We start from the raw sequence: 16,916 nt of genomic DNA on the forward strand, positions 1-16,916 counted from the left end.
ACTGAATATGACGTACGTTTCAACGGCACACTTTACCAGCGCATCCAGCGCATGAAGAACATTCATGACGCCGAACGTAGCTATGATACGTTGCTTGTAGTGTTCCAAAACGTCCCAGATGGTGTTCACCGTTTGAAGTATATCGGGTTCGTCTGGTTCGTTTTTAACGCGGCACGCTAACTCATGGAAATGATCGGCGATCACTAAGGCTAAGCATTGTGTGTACATAAGATGCATTAGCGATACAAAATCCAGGATAATGTATGCACTTAAGTTGAGGATGTAGTAGAGCTTTTGTTTTGCTATAAATTTCCACCATATGTAGACATCACCGACCACGGCAGCAATCAGCAGGATGACGATCGTGCCGACCTGCATCCAATAAAGAAGGCATCTACTATTTCGCTTGGTTGGATTTTGGAATTGCAGCTTAGACTTGTCTTGTAAAAGATTCAAAGCAATCGTACAAACTTCTAATACTTTATGCCTGTACAGCCAAATCCACAGTATCAGTGGTATTACAACTGATAGCCGCATAATGCAGATAATAATGTTGCAAGCGCCCATCACACTGTCGAGCTGGTCTTGCATGAATTCTAACACCATCACAGTGGCACCGATGCAATTAACCGTTACGAGCACGATCAACAGCGTTACGTTCCAGCAGACACGCAGATTTCCGAGGCGGAAATCGTAACGATTGTTCTCGATATCGAACGACAGATAGGTGGGCGAAACGAAACAGTAATTGAAAACGTTCAGAAACTGTAGCTCATCCATTCTGCTTGCCGAGCAGGGTCGTTACTAAAGAGAGCGTTGGCGTAGTGCGAAATGCGTGAGATGATCCAGCACACTTACTGCTGGATAGTTAATGAGATCTGAATAATTGAGCAGCATTTGAGGAGTGGTGTTGAGTGGACCTCTTCACCCAACCGTTGACTTACCTTTACGTTGACGAGGTTGTGCGCGTACGTGTAAATTAAAAACGATGCACCGTACGTAAGCGCGGCGACGAGATTCATAGGTACGTAGTGTATCCCCAGACCCATATCGACGACGTGGAAAACAATGTACGCCTCAACGGAGCACGTTACAAAAATGTTCAGCAAGTGTAGCAGCTGCATTAGCCCAAAGATGGAGCTACACTTGCGCTTAAAGCTTTCCAGATCACTCCCAAGGGCCATGACGGTTTGGAGCGAATGGTTGTGCTTGTAGGCAGCGCGACTGATTAGTTTCGCGTACCGGTGGCTTAAAAATGCAGGCCAAAACTGCACATAGCCCCGGTGGAGGGAGATGAACGTTTCGAGCACGAAAAATCCAAACACAACCACAATATTAACTGCTTTTTGATAACCTTCAAAGGATAGTATGTAGTACAACTGCACGACAATGTTGAAGAGCAGCATCACTAGAGCGATACAGATTTGCGTTTGCGTGAGGAGCCACACGTTGATGAGTACGATCCGATCAGAACCGAACTGCCGTTCGATGGCTAGCGCACGGTTAGAGATGTCTACCAGTGTGCGGCCGTTTAGCAGTGTCCAACATATAAGGGGAACTACCACTACCAGCCGTATGCCGTACAGAATCATCGTAATGACACCCATCACGGTGGTTAGCAGTTGAGCAAAGTCATGTAACACAAGCAGTAGCGCAGAAGTGGCGCTGACTAGCGTTAAAGACGACAGGACGGCCGTATTCCAGAGGAGGTTTCTGTTGCGAAAGATGTAACTGTTGGATTTCTGCTGCTCGGTGCGGTGAAGCTGAACCGGCGACACGAGAAAGTGATTGAACAAGTTTAGGATCTCCAGCTCCTCCATGCTGCGAGCACGGGTAGGCGCGACTAGATGGCAACTGGCGCAGCTCTGGCGCTAATGGATCGCTCTAACGTCATGGCTCGACACGGGATGGAAGGGAAAAGTACGTTGAATAATTGAGCCAGGGACGTTAAATATTAAATCAAGCAACAACAACAACGCATGAAGTAATTAAATCCATTCGGTGGGATACTAAAGCCTACCTTTTGATCCAGCATGGTGAACTGGAAGCACAGCCCAAACAGCATTACCGTTTCCTGTACCGCAATGATCGACAATCGTGTGATGTCTCGGAGATGTTTTTCGCTTAGCACATGCTCCAGTATGTCGTACGTGCAGAACGATACGTTGAACATGAGATGCAGTATCACAAGGATTAGCTTAAGGCCAATCACCTCCGAGAGATGGTTCTTGCAGCCGTCCAGCACCGTCAACTCACTGATAATGGCGTGAAATGGACGCACACGCAGGCTGTGCTGCAGAGTCGCGTACGCATTGGAAAGCGTTTCCGCAAGCAGCTGACAAAGCAACAGGTTCAGCAGGATGTAATGTTCGACCAGGACGCCGCTAAAGACTCCCAGGGAGTACGAATACTGACGACTTTGGTAGATTTTGTACAGCGCTTCGGATATGGAGAGAACATTGCAGATTAGTAGTATCACTAGCTGTAGTTTTTTGACGGAAAATTGGCTGCCCGTCCGCCCAGTGAAGGCACTGCCCGGTATGGTGTGAAGTAGCGAGAGTAGGTGAAACCGTTGCCGAAAGTTGTCGCAAATCAGCAGCACCACAATGAGCACTGTTACCAGCAGCCGGGCATAGATCGTGAAGAGGTTAAGGCTGATGGTGTGCTGGTCCTTTCTTCGGTGCGTTGTCCAGGGGTTAAGGAACGCCAGCACCAAAATCACGACCAGCGGCAGTAGCAACTGCACACGTGCTCGGGATATTTTGTAGCCAACCGCGTGCTGGTGGCCTTTCGTGGGTCGTACCGTACGCACATTGCAGATGAGCAGGGTGTGAAAAATGTTCAACACTTTTAGCATTGCTTTCCACACACACACACACACGCGCGGATGGGAGATGGGTGTAACTAAACGCATCGGGCCAACACGCAACCTTGCAATGTGGCCTCATCGCGTTTGCGACGTTGATAAGCGAGCACTTTAATCAATTACCAAATTAATTATGAACGGGTGGGGCCCCCCTAAACCTCCAATAACCGAGCGACCCTCACGTAATCGTTCGGCAGTGTGTGTGTGTGTGTGTGTGTCTTGGACGGAGATGTGCTCCAGTTTTCTTGTTTTGCAGCGCTTGAGGGTAAAGCCACCAGCACAACAGAGTCGAATATGCCGCGCTACCTGTTGCAGCATGGCCTACTAGCACACTACAAGCAAGAAACCTATCCCAAACGCGCACAACGCTGCGCTAATGGGAGCGGCGTTTGGGGGCGCTGGTGTGCTAAGTGCCGGGGGTCCCACAATATCGGGCTAATGAGTGTTTTGATGTGATTGTTTAATGGTGTGGTGTGGAGCGTGCCTGCGCCAAAACGGGAATACTGGCCTCTCAGGTTGGGGAAGGGGGTCGGTAACAGATTTGTAAAAGGTTTGATAGCGAGGCGCACAACACGCCGCCAAGTGCGCTAATGTGAAGAAAGCCCTTCGCAGTCCGAGAGGGTCGAAGTGCTCCAAAATAATGACCCACCGGTTACATGATCTTGGTGAGCCAAAGGGGGGAATAAGCCAACGTTTGCCAAAAAGCTGCCTTCAAACGGGAGCGAAAGAGCATCCAGTTTGGCATGCTCGACGCCGAGCATGCTGCTGCGGCTTATTACATCGGCATGCGCGAGAGCGAGCCACGAGCTGCACTGGTACGGTCCATGTTTGGGCAGCTGGCCACAGAGGGTCGGGTCGGTTTTCCCACCCATTCCGTTTGGGTTGGATGAGATGCACACACACACACACCCTGGTAGGCTGGCAGGCAAACGCATTTCGTTTCGAGCGCTTTGTGTTCGGGCATATGAGTGCTTCTATTACTTTTCTCCCGCCAAGAAGAGGACGACGACGAAGATGTTACGGTAATCAAAAATACCTTTCGCCGCAGTGTACTTTCCCCTCCTTTCCCGCAAAGGGAGGGGTGTTTGACTAACTGCATGCGAGGATTTCCAAACCTCACATAGACAACAGCAAAACAGAGCCCGCGTTAGAGTTGGTAGGGTTTTTTTTTGTTTGGCGCGAACGGATTGATTATCTCGCCTGATGCTATCAATCCCCATTATCGTCGTATCTTGCCTCGGAAAACATGCGTACGAAAAAATGGGGAGGTGGCAGGTATGAGGACGTCTGTTGGCCTACTGCTTGCAGCTTCGGCGAGGTAGGAGGAGGACTTTGGCGTAGACGGCTAAGGCCAATACTTAAAAGCCGGCGTTTTCGTAACGGCACGGTTCAGTCGCGATCGGTCCGGCCGGGTGGGTAGAGACTGTGCCCCTACGCTTCAGCAGACGATTCCGAAGCATGACGATGGGTTGGCAGATGGCGCTGCTGGTGCTGTTGCTCGGTGCAGTGGCTGGGCAGGCGCGTGTTCTCGGCAGCAGTCGGCGGATTCGGGACTACGATTTTGATTTTTCGCATCTCGGCGAAGCGCTGTACGGCAATCACGATAAGGCGGCGATCGGCGAGCTGGTGCGTGCGTGGTCCCGATCGCACAACGGCAGCAGCGTCAACCCGGAAGAGCTCGGCACGTACGCCGAGGGTGACATCCATCAGCCACTGATCGAGCGCAATGCGCTCAAGTTCACCAGCAGCAAGTGGAAGAAGGGCATAGTGCCGTACGAGTTTAGTGAGGAGTTTTGTGAGTAGTAGTCCCGGGGAAAGAATAGGCCCAGTGGAGCCTCCCAGGGAATATGTTTGCTGATATTGTGCTCTTTTTCTTACGGTGCTTGTGTGTGTGTGTGTGGTTTGTGGCTGTTCGTGTGTGTGTGTGTGTTTTTCAGCGATCGGTGACCTTACCAAGCTGTTTTCGGCGTTCGAGCAGTTCCACCAGAAAACGTGCATCCGCTTTGTGCCGCACACGAAGGAGCGGGACTACGTGGTGATCGAGGGCCGCAGCTCGGGATGCTGGTCGGCGGTCGGGCGGATGGGTGGCCGGCAGGTGCTGAATCTGCAGCGCAACGGCTGCTTGCAGATGGAGGGCACCATCGTGCACGAGCTGATGCATGCGCTTGGGTTTCTGCACGAGCACACGCGGTACGATCGGGACCGGTACGTGAACATCTTCTTCCGCAACGTGCGCCCGAACCTGGTCAGCAACTTTGGGCGCGAAAGTGAGTCGCAAACGACGACGCTCGGCATGCCGTACGATTATGGCAGCGTTATGCACTACTCCAGAACGGCGTTCAGCAAAAACGGCAAACCGACGGTCGAGCCGAAGGTAGGCAAATTGGCGGGTGGGCGGGCCCCGGGCCCCGTCAGCTCCGTTGATTGATTTACCATTTTGTTTTCCCTTCACCGTGGCGCTGATGAGCGTCTCTCGGGCTTCTTGTTGCGTAATGGTCGCTAACGCGCTTTTCCTTCTCTCCGCCGCAGATCAAGTACAGTGGGCAGCTGGGCCAGCGCGTCGGCTTTTCGGCGAAGGATGTACAGAAAATCAATAAGCTCTACTGTCATCGGTAAGGCAGCGCGGGGCCAGTTGCACAACAGTGGCGGCTGCAAGCCGGGGCCCCAGCTCTTACCTAAGAATGAATGAACCAAAAACGACGTGTCTTCTGAGATACGGTCAAGAAGAGGCAGGTGTGAGTGTGTGTATACATTAATGTTAGCTGGTAGTAATAGGTTAACGAGCGAAACGAAAACGAAACAAATCATCTGAAAATCGGAAAACTGGAGCATAGCACTAATGTGTGAAGTGTAACGGAAAGAAAGCGACGGTAGCCGAAAGACGCAAAGCACGTATCAGGGGCGCTGTGGTGCTACGGTTGTTGCATACTTTTAGGCGTTTTGTGAGCTGTGAGCTGGTGCTGGTAGGATGCTGCAGGGTTAGCCTGGTTGTGTTGTGACGAACGCTTCGTATCGAGTAGAAAAGGGTTGAAAAGGAACGATCTTTCGTGCATTTCATGAGAGATGAAATTCAATTGAAGCAAAAGAAAAAGAACACGAAATTGAGGGACTGTGTATGTCTCAACCGTAAGTATGTGCATGAGCATAGACATTAACACAACAAGAGCTACCGCGCAGTTGTTGGTTTATTTCGCCAGTCAGCGTTTTGAGTGACGATGATGAAATGACGATCATTTGTAGTCGGGCGTAATGGCGGTTAATTTTCGTCCATAAAGGTGGATTTTATTGTGAGCCCCATGCTCGTTGTCATTGCCGGCTCGGGCTGCTTCAGGGTGTCGTCATGGTTTAAATATGTCAATCAAAATCTAATCGTTAAGACATGCTCCTGTACATTACCTGGTTCAACTAATGGGTTCTTCGTTACATCCTGGTTGCAGTCACTTCCTTCTAGCTCCGTGTTCTGATATTTTCGGCGTAACCAAATCGCCATTAGCAACTCCAGCTACATACAAAAAAAAAACACAGCCGGGCAGCACTCGATTCACTTTTACTTTTGGGACAGGCGTAAACTTGCACTTGAACTTTAGCGCAAGACAGAGGCCAATGTAGGTTTTCTGCAAGGTTTCCGCCAGCTGTCCAGCGTACCGGTTGCTGCATCGAGGCTCCCTTTTACGGTACGCGTCGTTCCGATCGCTGACGTTTGATCTGCATCTGCAGCAGCATTGACTTATATGTGATCGGGGTTGTTGGGCCGTGTTGTTATTGAGTCGATTGCGTTTTGTCGAAATGTTTTGTACCACGATCAACACCGTGTACGCTACGGCACCACAGCGCGTACGAGGCAAAGGAGGAATTACGGCTCACGCGGTTTGCGCTGGTAAATGACGCGAGGTGTGTTTTCGCAGTGATCTGCGATTTCTGCCATCAATTTGTTTTTGTACGAATGCGGGTTGACCACAAAGTTACGCAAAGTGTCGTAAGCGGCTCTACCTTTAATGAGCGATCATTAGACGAGCGTGTATAGGACGGGCAAGAAGTTTTATCTAATCTATTCCTAACCACTTACTCGGTAGTGTAGGGATAGAATTTTACCGCCCCTCCCCAATAGAGGACCCTTTTCATCACTTCCTCTTCGGTAAACGATTCGGCTGAATGGTGATCGATCGCTGACAAGCCCCCGCAGTGGTGCCTATCGTTCGATCAAGCTAATCGATTGCGGTGGTAAAAAGCACTCCTCCGGGGTTTAGCTCAAGCCATTTAGCCGTCAAAATTCAATTGGACAACTGATCGATGCCATTTGTTATTATTGCTTGCAACGAAACCGGGAGGGGCGGGTGTAGAACACCTCCACAGCGTAAACACCACTACCGCACGCTGCTTTTGGACCGGGGGTGCCAATGAGTCGATCGATAGACGTCGGATGCAGGTAGCGCGCGAGCCATGCCCTGAAGCGATCGACTGCTGTGTTAGGAAGTCGTCTCGCCCCATATGCTCCGGCCGTGGGACACTGCCCAAAAGTTTGTTTGTCTTCTTTTATCCCGCTTTGGTTTGGTGCGTTGCGTCGTCTAAGATCGTAAAGATCACAAGGCAGAGCGATGGCATGAAGAAAACAACTACAAAAAAAACGGCACATTAGTGGTGTTTTTTGTGACCGCGGTTCGTACGATCGGGCCCACAAAGGGAATGAGGAAGTAGTTCAAAATGGGGTGTATAATGTTAACATAGGAATTAATTGCTATAGCTCTTGTTACATTGTGGTGTGGTGAGCGTGCCGTGGGTTCGTTGCTTTTTTGGTCGTTGCTGTCGTTTGTGTCGTTCACCACAGGGCTTCGGGGGCTTGTGAGGGCGAAAGCGACGCCATTGATTCACATTAAGCTGGGGCGTGCTTCGATCGCCTTTTTTATTTCCTTTGCTGCCGGAAGTGGTCTGGTAAGATGGAGGTTAGTTTTTGGCTTAATTTAATTTACGCTTCACGGGTGTGAATGTCGTTATTTCAAGGTCGGTAAAATTATGCCGATGCTCAAGCAGAAGGTGATATATGCTTACAACAACCCGTCGATGAAGCCGTAAAAACGTTCAGTTTTTTAAAGGTTTAATTTATTTTCCTCATCTTTCAATTACAAAAAACAGTCCGAAAAAACGTTTGAACAAGAGAAAAATAAAGTTCTCGCTTGCACGAACGCACGCATGGGGAAGGGATCGATTAGAACACACAGTCAGTGTTGCTTAGTAATCGTGAGCATAGACGGCCGGGGCAGCGTACACCGACGGGTAGCTGCTGACGTAGGACGTCTTCAGGGGAGCGGCGTACGCAACTGGAGCAGCCTCGTACGAGATGGCAGCCGGGGCAGCAGCATAAGTGTAGGTCTTCTCCACCGGAGCAGCATAAGCGTAGGTCTTGGCAACTGGGGCAGCAGCGTAGACGGTCTGGACCGGGGCAGCATACACAGCCGGAGCGGCGTGAACAACCGGGGCGGCAGCCTGGACGTAGGTCGTCTTCTCGACCGGCGTCGACACGACGGTCTTCTTCACGGCCGGGGCGAACACGGGCTCAGCGACCTGCTTGTTGTGGTACTGGGTGAAGCTCTGGTGCGAGTAGCCAGTCGGGACGGACTTCTCGATCGTGCCAACGTGCGCCACGGTCGGCTCCTCCACGATGCTCTTCTGGTACGAGATCTCCTTCTGGGCGACGAGGGCGGGCGCAGCAGCCACCACGGTCGAGTAGGCTAGCGGGGCCGAGTGCACCAGGTGGGCACCGGGAGCGGCAGCGGCAACGGCGAGAACAACGGACAACACCACCAATCGGAACATTTTGAATAGAATTGTGGGACTGTTTTTCTGTTCTGTCACAACGAGATGGGACACACGAAAGGTCTGTGTTGTTTGCCGAGCTGAGGTTGCTTGAACGATTGAACGCTGACTGTGCTTTTCGGACTGCCGGGTCCAATCTTATATAGTTGACCACGAAAAATACGACATCATCCGGTTCGGGCGTGCGCGCGAGCACACACTCGCTCGTCGTCACCGTCTCAGGAGTCTCAAGATCGCACCGGCACCGCTCACTTTCTGCCCCTCTCTTCGGCGCATTGCCACTCGCGGATCTTGCTCCACCCCCAGCTCGCTCCACATACTGCGGCACATGGTGCGGCACGAGGGGGTTTTGCGGTATCGGCGAGATGTTTGCTACGGTTTCACACACACACTCTTTTTTATTTTCCTTTCGCACTCGCGCGACTATCTACGTGCCGGTCCTCCACAGAGTGCTGCGACCTTCCTTTTTGGCGTCCTTAAAGCACTGGGAGTTCAACATACACAGTTGCACTTTTTGGGTTTGGTGCAGTTTGGTTTCGCGAGACAAGTCATGAAGGAAAAATGGTAAACTCGGCATGGGATGTCCTTGATTTTCGTGAAGGGAGTCACCGCAGCGCGAGATGCAGGAAATTGAAATCTCTTTGTTTGTCGGAGCATCAGGGAGCGAACCTGCCTGTCTGCGCAAAGGGCTTTCGTTTGGGTGAGCAAGGGTGGGTGTACTATTCCCCGTTCCCGAATGATTGGGTTTCGTGGTTTTGTGCTTATTTGCTTATTGCCAGAGTGGAGAGAAGGTGATTAACTTTTTGAATCTTATAATAGCATTCCCGCACGTTTATTCATATTTCCATTAGCGAAGGGACAAGGGTAATAATGCTGGAATTGGAACTCAGACTCCATCTAGAATAGTAGCTCAAACTGGTCATAACTGGGTACAACAAATCATTCATAACTGTGCACCTTTGGTTAAGGGACGTTTCGTGCTTAAAATGTCATGAGTTTTTTTTAGCAAAATTGCTGGCATGTCCCTTTTCTCCTGAGTGTGCCATTCGGCATTTTGTAACTCCCTACGATTGAGAACTTCAATTTCTCATTCTTACGAAGTTTATTTTGTTTTCTGGAAGGGTTTCTTCAAGGTTTCAACAAATTGATTTAGTAGACATCTTCATCATTCGCGATCTTCAACCAACCGATCACCGGTGTTTGTGCAGGAAATGTCAAAAAATCAAACTTTATTTATTACAACACTGACCCTAGAACAGAATTTACAGCATGTTTTCAGCTCCAGATGTTTACAGGCTACAAAACATGGCAGAGGGGTTTTAAAATTAATTTATAACCATACACGTCCAACCATCAATTAAGCACAGGGGGTGTAGTTGTTGTTCTACGATGGATAAAAAGATTGGAGTTCCCAACCCGTCCCAAACGGGACAGCAGATAATCCGTACGGCAGGGAACAGACAACCGCTGGTACAAAATTTGTGCCGTGTCCGCCATATTCCTACGGGGCAACAGGCGAGTGACATTTACGATGAGATAATTCCCCGGGCAGGCAGGCACCAAACGCCGGACACCAGAAGACGTTGACATTTGTTGTTGTGTATTCTTATGGGTTTCGGGAACGATGCCGGCCCACGGCCCAGGTTGTACGTATTCTTGGCCTTTCGGGTGTATGTGTGTGTGTGTGCGCGCGTGCGCTCGGAACACACTACTTACACGCTTATCGTGTCGAACCCCTGGAAAAGGAAGCTTGCTGACGGGCGGAACCGACACACACACACAGGAGAATACATTTACAAAGCAGCATCCACCAGCATCCGGGAGTAACGCTGAGGGAGTCGTGTTTCGCCACGGATTCCCTCCAGGGCATTGGCGATCGACTCTCGGCTCTGCGGCAGATATAATGTACGCGCATGTCCTTCTTGGGCGTGTGCGTTCTGTGCGTTTGATGATTTGAAGCTCTCTTCCTCCACTTCTAAAGCCCGAAAGAACCGATCTTGGCGTTGTTGTTTCTGCCTACTACACGCAAACGAAACAAACGCAATCTTTAATGACGATTACTTTACTCTGAAGCGTGTTTTTTTTCTGTCGTTCACCAACCTGAAAGGTGGAGTCCGGTAGAGTAATAAACACCCCGCTTGATACGGAAACGAGTCGGCACCGAAAAGCTCCGCCGAAGGTGATTGTGTGTGCGTAGCGTTTCGTAGGGTGGATAGAACCAGCATACAAGGTAGCTGACGGAATGGCGATGCCCCACGGTCCACCGAAGGAGATCCTCGGAGTAACGAAAAAAAAAGCGGCAAATCGAAACCGCGAAACAAGAGCGCCGCCTGCCGAAGCGCGAGATCCGAATCCGAGCGAGGCACCGATTCGCGTCGTAATTGTCGATCGCGTCTTATAAAAGCCGTTGCCGGCGGTTGGAAACGGTACAGTCAACCGCGAAGCTCATTCCAGTGATCAACACAGACCTCTCACCCTTTTTGCAAAAACAATCCATTTTTAAAAACAATCAATCAAAATGTTCCGATTGGTAAATATCGATCTCGTGTGTGGGATGATCTTGGTGGGGATGGATGGCGTTGCTCTCAACCAGGGGTTCTGGAGCGCATTACGCCACCCAATTTGTGAGGTGTGAAATATGGTGTGTAATTGTTTGTTGTTTGCTTTGTTTTCCCTGGTTAAGGTGGTGTTGTCCGCTCTTCTTGCCGTTGCCGCTGCCGCTCCCGGTGCCCACCATCTGGTGCACTCGGCCCCGCTCGCCTACTCGACCGTGGTAGCTGCCGCGCCCGCCCTCGTCGCCCAGAAGGAGATCTCGTACCAGAAGAGCATCGTGGAGGAGCCGGCCGTGGCGCACGTTGGCACCGTGGTCAAGACCGTCCCGACCGGAGTGACGCACACTAGCTCGGCCGTCGTGCACGACACCAAGGTGCGCGAGGATGTGTACGCTCCGGCCGTGAAGAAGACCGTCGTGTCGACGCCGGTCGAGAAGACGACCTACGTCCAGGCTGCCGCCCCGGTTGTTCACGCCGCTCCGGCTGTGTACGCTGCCCCGGTCCAGACCGTCTACGCTGCTGCCCCAGTTGCCAAGACCTACGCTTATGCTGCTCCGGTGGAGAAGACCTACACGTATGCTGCTGCCCCGGCTGCCATCTCGTACGAGGCTGCTCCCGTTGCGTACGCCGCTCCCCTGAAGACGGCCTACGTCAGCAGCTACCCGTCGGTGTACGCCGCCCCGGCCGTCTATGCTAACCAGTGGCACTAAATGGTTCCCCCCCCACCCCGCCTGACTGTCCATACCTTTTTCCCGGAACCCTGGAGCCGTTGCGGTGACGGGTTGCTTCTCTTTTGTTTGCCTTTGATTGTTACGGTGAAAGATGAGAGAAGTGGCCACGAGTGAGAAGAATAAACGATTGAGATTCGAATGTTTTAAATCTTTGCGTATATTTGAGTGATATTTCTCTTTGTTTCTGGGAGATTCGTTCCAATGGGGAAGGATGACTTGCGGAGAAGAATTGAAAGGAGGAAGTATGCGAATGGTTCTTGCAAAAATTAGCTTTTGATGAAACATCGGTAGTTTGGTTGGTTTTGAGTCATTAAAATTCTTCCAAAATTTTTAAAAGATTTATGAAGCGTGAGACTTGTCTTTGAGAGTTTCCTGCCATATAAATAACACATTGTGTTAAACTTCGTTCCACTTGGCTACTCATTTACCAAGCGTTTTGGAAACAAATATACATCTTTTATGCTCTGCTTGACATCACACGCTCAATTGAGTTATAATTCTTTCATAACTTATGAGCAAAGGTCCGAGAAGAAAACATAGAAATAAGTATTATTGTTTAATTTTGTTAGATCTATTTAAAACCAGAGCAACATTAGATCAATTTATGTAAAATACAAACGTGTAAAACAGAACACCAACAACCAGTAAATTAGTAAGCTTTTTAGTCATATTGTTGAGCATTGTTCAGAAGCCTCCAGTACTGCATCGACCCTTTTTACTGGTATTTGATGACCAGTGGCGTCTTGTAGTGGCCCACGAACGAACCGTACTGAGGCACTGGAGCCGGCTGGGAATAGATGAAGCTTCCCGCGGGATAGAACACACGACGGATCGGTGTGGCGGTTGTGTGAACAGCCACCACAGGCTCATGACGCACATGCCCACTGTGAGACACACCCTGAAGTCCATGGATAAGGGCCGAAGACTGGTAGGATACAGCGTTCGGCGTGTAGTGATGACCATCTGACCTAACGATCGCACCACCGGGTGTCCACTGAGCAAGCAGATTATTCGTCAGTCGCTGAGAAGTTTGCAGCTGATCGCGAAGCCACTGGTGCAGGTCGAGTGGGGCCGGGATCGTGACTGCAGGAGCATGGGTCACTTGCTCTACCGGAAGATAGGCGGGAGCAGAGGTTTGATGTGCAGATGGAGACGGTGGTGGTGGTGGTGGTGGTGGGGTTGTGGTTACTGGGACGTAGTCCGTCACCGGCTGGAAGGTGGTAGCGGGAATCCGGTTTCGGTTGGTTGTCAAACGGGTGACGAGCCCCGCTCCCGGCAGCTGATCCCCCGTCAAGGTCGTCTGTGGAACGAACGTCACCTCCTGCACACGGTTCATCTGACGCTCGAGCCACTGGGCAAAGTCTTCGCCGGCCGGTTTGAACTGTTCGCCGAGCACGTCCGGGCGGGGTGTCGCCGTGTCGCCCTCCTCCTCCTCAAACCAGGACTTTCCATCGGACGGAGGGAAACTATCGAAGGGGCTGGTGGTGGTGGTGGAGGTCGTGGTGGTCAGGAAGCTTGGTGGAGCGGGTGTCGTCGAGGTGGATGTCGTTCGGAAAACGGATGCGGGCGTTGTCGTTCTCGGAGTGCTTGCTGGGGTTGTTGTAGTGCCACTTGAAGAAGCTTCTCCTTCCCAGGCCTTTGGTTGCCGTCCGGAGATCCAGAGTTTGAAGTCATCCTCGGAGAGATCGAAGATAGCTTGGGGAGACACGGTGCTGGCTTCGCTGGACGCGTCCTGTCCCAAAGCGCTCGCCGCGAAGGCCACCAGGGCAAGCTAGAACGTGGGCAGGAAAGAATAGAACGAATCTACCACTTAGCAAACTAGAACAAGCCTTGGAACCCGTTCTTGGTGCTCTTGGTGAAACCAGAAACATACCACTTGCACGAATCGCGCCATTACACCCAAAACAGGCTGAAGCTGATGTTCCGATTACACGACACAGCGGCTATTCCCTGCAGAACTGCAGCGCGTTACCTGCGATCGCGAGTGTTTTATAGCGTTTCCGAAATAACGCAACAGGTCTTGCCCGTTCCGGCGGTCGATCTTCACTGATGAGATTCTGTGTTGCAACTGGAGTCGATCCCGCTCCTGTCAGCCGAGAAGATCTGCAGTTTCTGTGGTAGGAAGAAAAGAACAAAAAATGGTTCACTGATTCGAACAGCGCTCATGGTCTACCGGCCCCGGAGTCTGAAAGTGGACGCCATACGCGTGATCTTCCTCATTCGTGTGCAAGGGGAACGGTTTCCGTTGTCCTTGGTGCGGGCATCTCCAGGCATCACCCGGGGCGCGTGAAAGTAGTTCTACCTCACGGAGGATGGCATTTACGCCGAGGAAGCGCTCTGTTGGATCGTTTCCTCTCATGCAGTTTGCTACCTTTTTTTTGACAGCAACGCTACAGTTTAAGGAACAAGAGCAAACCCGACCTACATTACCCTGCGTTTAGCGGAGGGGTTACTTACCGGTTTGCTTTGCTACGAATAGTTGTACCGCTTAAAGTTCATGGTTTTATGGCGCGGTATCGCAGTACGACATTTCGCGCGTACCCTTGTCAACTGGAACCTGGGATTCCCTACCCTCCGTGCGTGGGGGGAGCGAGTGAGAGGTCACGGGGCTGGACACAGCACCAAAACTAATTAGCGAACCGAAGGGGAATGAGTGCCAAAACGCTATAACTTCGCTGCTCCGTTACACAGCCTTCAGATTCGGTGGGTACTTCTGGGAAGATCACTTCAAAACAATAAAAAGGCTACACTCACAAAACTAGCTAGTCCGTCCGGCAGGGCAGCTGTCGCAGAAGTGAGACCAATTCGTTCCAAAAGCATCCTGCAATAGCTGTGCAAACGGGGCAAACTGGAAACCGGGAACCAGTGGAGGATTAACAGAGCACAACCAGTGGAGCTGGACATAAATCTGGTTTTGATGGCCGCAGCTGGTTGACATTTCGTGAAGTGTTGTTGAAAAAAATGGTCGGTGCAACGGAGGTGCTACGATCAGTGGATGAAGAATGAGCTAAAATTATAATATTGATTAGATGCGTAAGGCCCGGGGGCGCGCGTTCTTTGGACGGGAAAAGCGATAAATAGGTACGGTGGGGTTGCAAGTTCTGAATGAAAAAACCTGCTTCTGATGGAGTGTGTAGAATGCTAGCTCTACTGCACCAGTTCTTACTCCAGTTCTGTCAAACGAGGGTGTAGCTACTACCCAGTAGTTGTAGCAAGTGGAAGAAATGTATGAAGCTGTTCTAGTTGGAATGAGGAAACAAAGAAACATGCAAATTGATCGTACATTATTGAGCATTAGAGTGTGCTTTCTTGCTGGAAACACCTGCTATTATTTGAGGCTTAAACAGCTTGGCATTTTGGTCTTTAAAAGGCTACAATCTGTTGGATTAAGATAGACGCTGTGATAGAGAGGGAGTAAAGATTGATTTTGGTGAATTTATTATTTGAAGTCCTCAGAAACGAATGACGAATGACAAACTTACCTCAACATCAATTGAGCAACCGTTTCCAACGAGACAAACTGGTTTTATGACGTCAAACGCTTTCATTACACAGTTTTGATGTGCTGGTTGCATACTTTTAGGAGCATTCTAACATTAAGCATCGAAACATTGAGGTTTGATAAGTCCAAGTACGTCATCTTAATAATTGTATAGTGAAGATTGCATACTTTTAGGAGCATAGATTCTGTACATTTATTCTTTAGTAAGAGCTTAATATTTTTGAAATTTCTTTCCTTTTCTCCTCATCTCTGAATGACAGTCACACAGTAAAGATTACATTTTGTAGGACATTTGTTTTATTTCAATGCAGGCATCCGGTGGGAATAGTTGGCCGTTTTCCAATCTTTCACCAACAATCACAATGAACAAGGGAAAACGTACCATTCCTTGCCGTGAAACACTGTAAGAAATGTCCTTTGCCGCTTCCTCTCCTTTATGGCCCCTTTTCGATTCTTCGAATCTCACTGGTATGCACACTTGCCACCCTCTCCTTAGCCTTGCTCGAAATGCTTTAGCAAAATCCTTCTGCCCTCTCGTGACTTCAGTTCCGTCAGGTTCCGTAAGCCTTACAGATGATGGTACGCGTACGCATCGTGATAGGCCAACGCGGGGGCCGCATAGGCGTAAGCCGCCGGGGCAGCAAAGTAGGTCGTCTTGGCGATCGGCGTCGACACCAGCGTCTGCTTCACGGCCGGCGCATAGATCGGCTCGGTGATCTTGGCCGAGTTGTGCACGACGGTCGAGCTCTGGTGCGACACGGCCGTCGGGATCGTCTTGACCAGGCTGCCGACGTGCGCCACGGTCGGTTCCTCGATGATGCTCTTCTGGTAGTAGATCTCCGGCTTGGCAATGAGGGTGGCCGGAGCGTACGCCAGCGGTGCCGAGTACGTGAGGGCACCGGGACGGGCGGCAACGACGGCCAGGACAGCGGACAGCACCACCTTAGGGGAGAGAGAGAGAGAGCGAAAAAAGCGGTTTAATAATCTTTGACTAAAGCTTGCTTACTAACGTTGCTTAGCAAACTTACCAACTTCAGCATTTTGTATGTGGAGTTAAGTAGATTGTTGTGGGTTTTTAAAAATGAGAAGAAGGTCTGCGCTGTTGGTTGGCTAGATTCTGACTATGCTTTTCCCGGTGTCGAGTGGTAGCTTTTATAGCACGCCCGACCGGCCTGGCATTCTGAGACTGTGGACCAGGAAAAGCATGAACACCATCACCACCACCACCACCAGCGAGAGATATGGAGGGAAAAATGCGCATAACTTCTATACGACAACAAGTGACGAGCCCTCGGTAGAGAACCGGCTTACCGGTTAGTCACCGTGGACAAGTTTCCCGGTAGGATGCAATTGCAAGCCGTCACATATGTGTGTGTGTTACTTTTTTCATTGTATACCACCGTCCAGCTCGATCCGATGACCATCTTTCGTGGTGGGAAGCAAGCGAGAAAACA

At 50.5% G+C, this 16,916-nt stretch overlaps 5 protein-coding genes across 5 annotated transcripts; 2 read left to right on the forward strand and 3 right to left on the reverse strand.

Moving 5' to 3' along the window:
• The first annotated feature begins 1,949 nt into the window (after positions 1-1,949).
• LOC120947946 (hatching enzyme 1.2-like) lies at positions 1,950-5,689 on the forward strand. Its single transcript, XM_040363800.2, has 3 exons — positions 1,950-4,661; positions 4,804-5,240; positions 5,396-5,689. The coding sequence occupies exons 1-3, from the start codon at positions 4,325-4,327 to the stop codon at positions 5,480-5,482; spliced, it is 861 nt and encodes a 286-aa protein (XP_040219734.2). The 5' UTR covers positions 1,950-4,324; the 3' UTR covers positions 5,483-5,689.
• A 2,252-nt stretch (positions 5,690-7,941) lies between these two features.
• LOC120950703 (cuticle protein-like) lies at positions 7,942-8,809 on the reverse strand. The gene has a single exon (XM_040368956.2). The coding sequence runs from the start codon at positions 8,675-8,677 to the stop codon at positions 8,093-8,095; it is 585 nt and encodes a 194-aa protein (XP_040224890.1). The 5' UTR covers positions 8,678-8,809; the 3' UTR covers positions 7,942-8,092.
• A 2,267-nt stretch (positions 8,810-11,076) lies between these two features.
• LOC120950702 (cuticle protein 38-like) lies at positions 11,077-12,108 on the forward strand. Its single transcript, XM_040368955.2, has 2 exons — positions 11,077-11,207; positions 11,361-12,108. Exons 1-2 carry the CDS (start codon positions 11,196-11,198, stop codon positions 11,937-11,939), a joined length of 591 nt encoding a protein of 196 aa, XP_040224889.2. The 5' UTR covers positions 11,077-11,195; the 3' UTR covers positions 11,940-12,108.
• A 497-nt stretch (positions 12,109-12,605) lies between these two features.
• Positions 12,606-14,812, reverse strand: LOC120950701 (SH3-containing GRB2-like protein 3-interacting protein 1). Its single transcript, XM_040368954.2, has 3 exons — positions 14,418-14,812; positions 13,834-14,072; positions 12,606-13,731 (listed from the first exon to the last, which is right to left on the reverse strand). Exons 2-3 carry the CDS (start codon positions 13,852-13,854, stop codon positions 12,676-12,678), a joined length of 1,077 nt encoding a protein of 358 aa, XP_040224888.2. The 5' UTR covers positions 13,855-14,072; positions 14,418-14,812; the 3' UTR covers positions 12,606-12,675.
• Positions 14,813-15,736: 924 nt separating this feature from the next.
• Positions 15,737-16,622, reverse strand: LOC120950704 (cuticle protein-like). Its single transcript, XM_040368958.2, has 2 exons — positions 16,491-16,622; positions 15,737-16,404 (listed from the first exon to the last, which is right to left on the reverse strand). The coding sequence occupies exons 1-2, from the start codon at positions 16,500-16,502 to the stop codon at positions 16,030-16,032; spliced, it is 387 nt and encodes a 128-aa protein (XP_040224892.1). The 5' UTR covers positions 16,503-16,622; the 3' UTR covers positions 15,737-16,029.
• Positions 16,623-16,916: the final 294 nt, after the last annotated feature.

The sequence above is a fragment of the Anopheles coluzzii genome, chromosome 2 (genome assembly GCF_943734685.1).
Source record: "Anopheles coluzzii chromosome 2, AcolN3, whole genome shotgun sequence".
Taxonomy (NCBI): Eukaryota; Metazoa; Arthropoda; class Insecta; order Diptera; family Culicidae; genus Anopheles; species Anopheles coluzzii.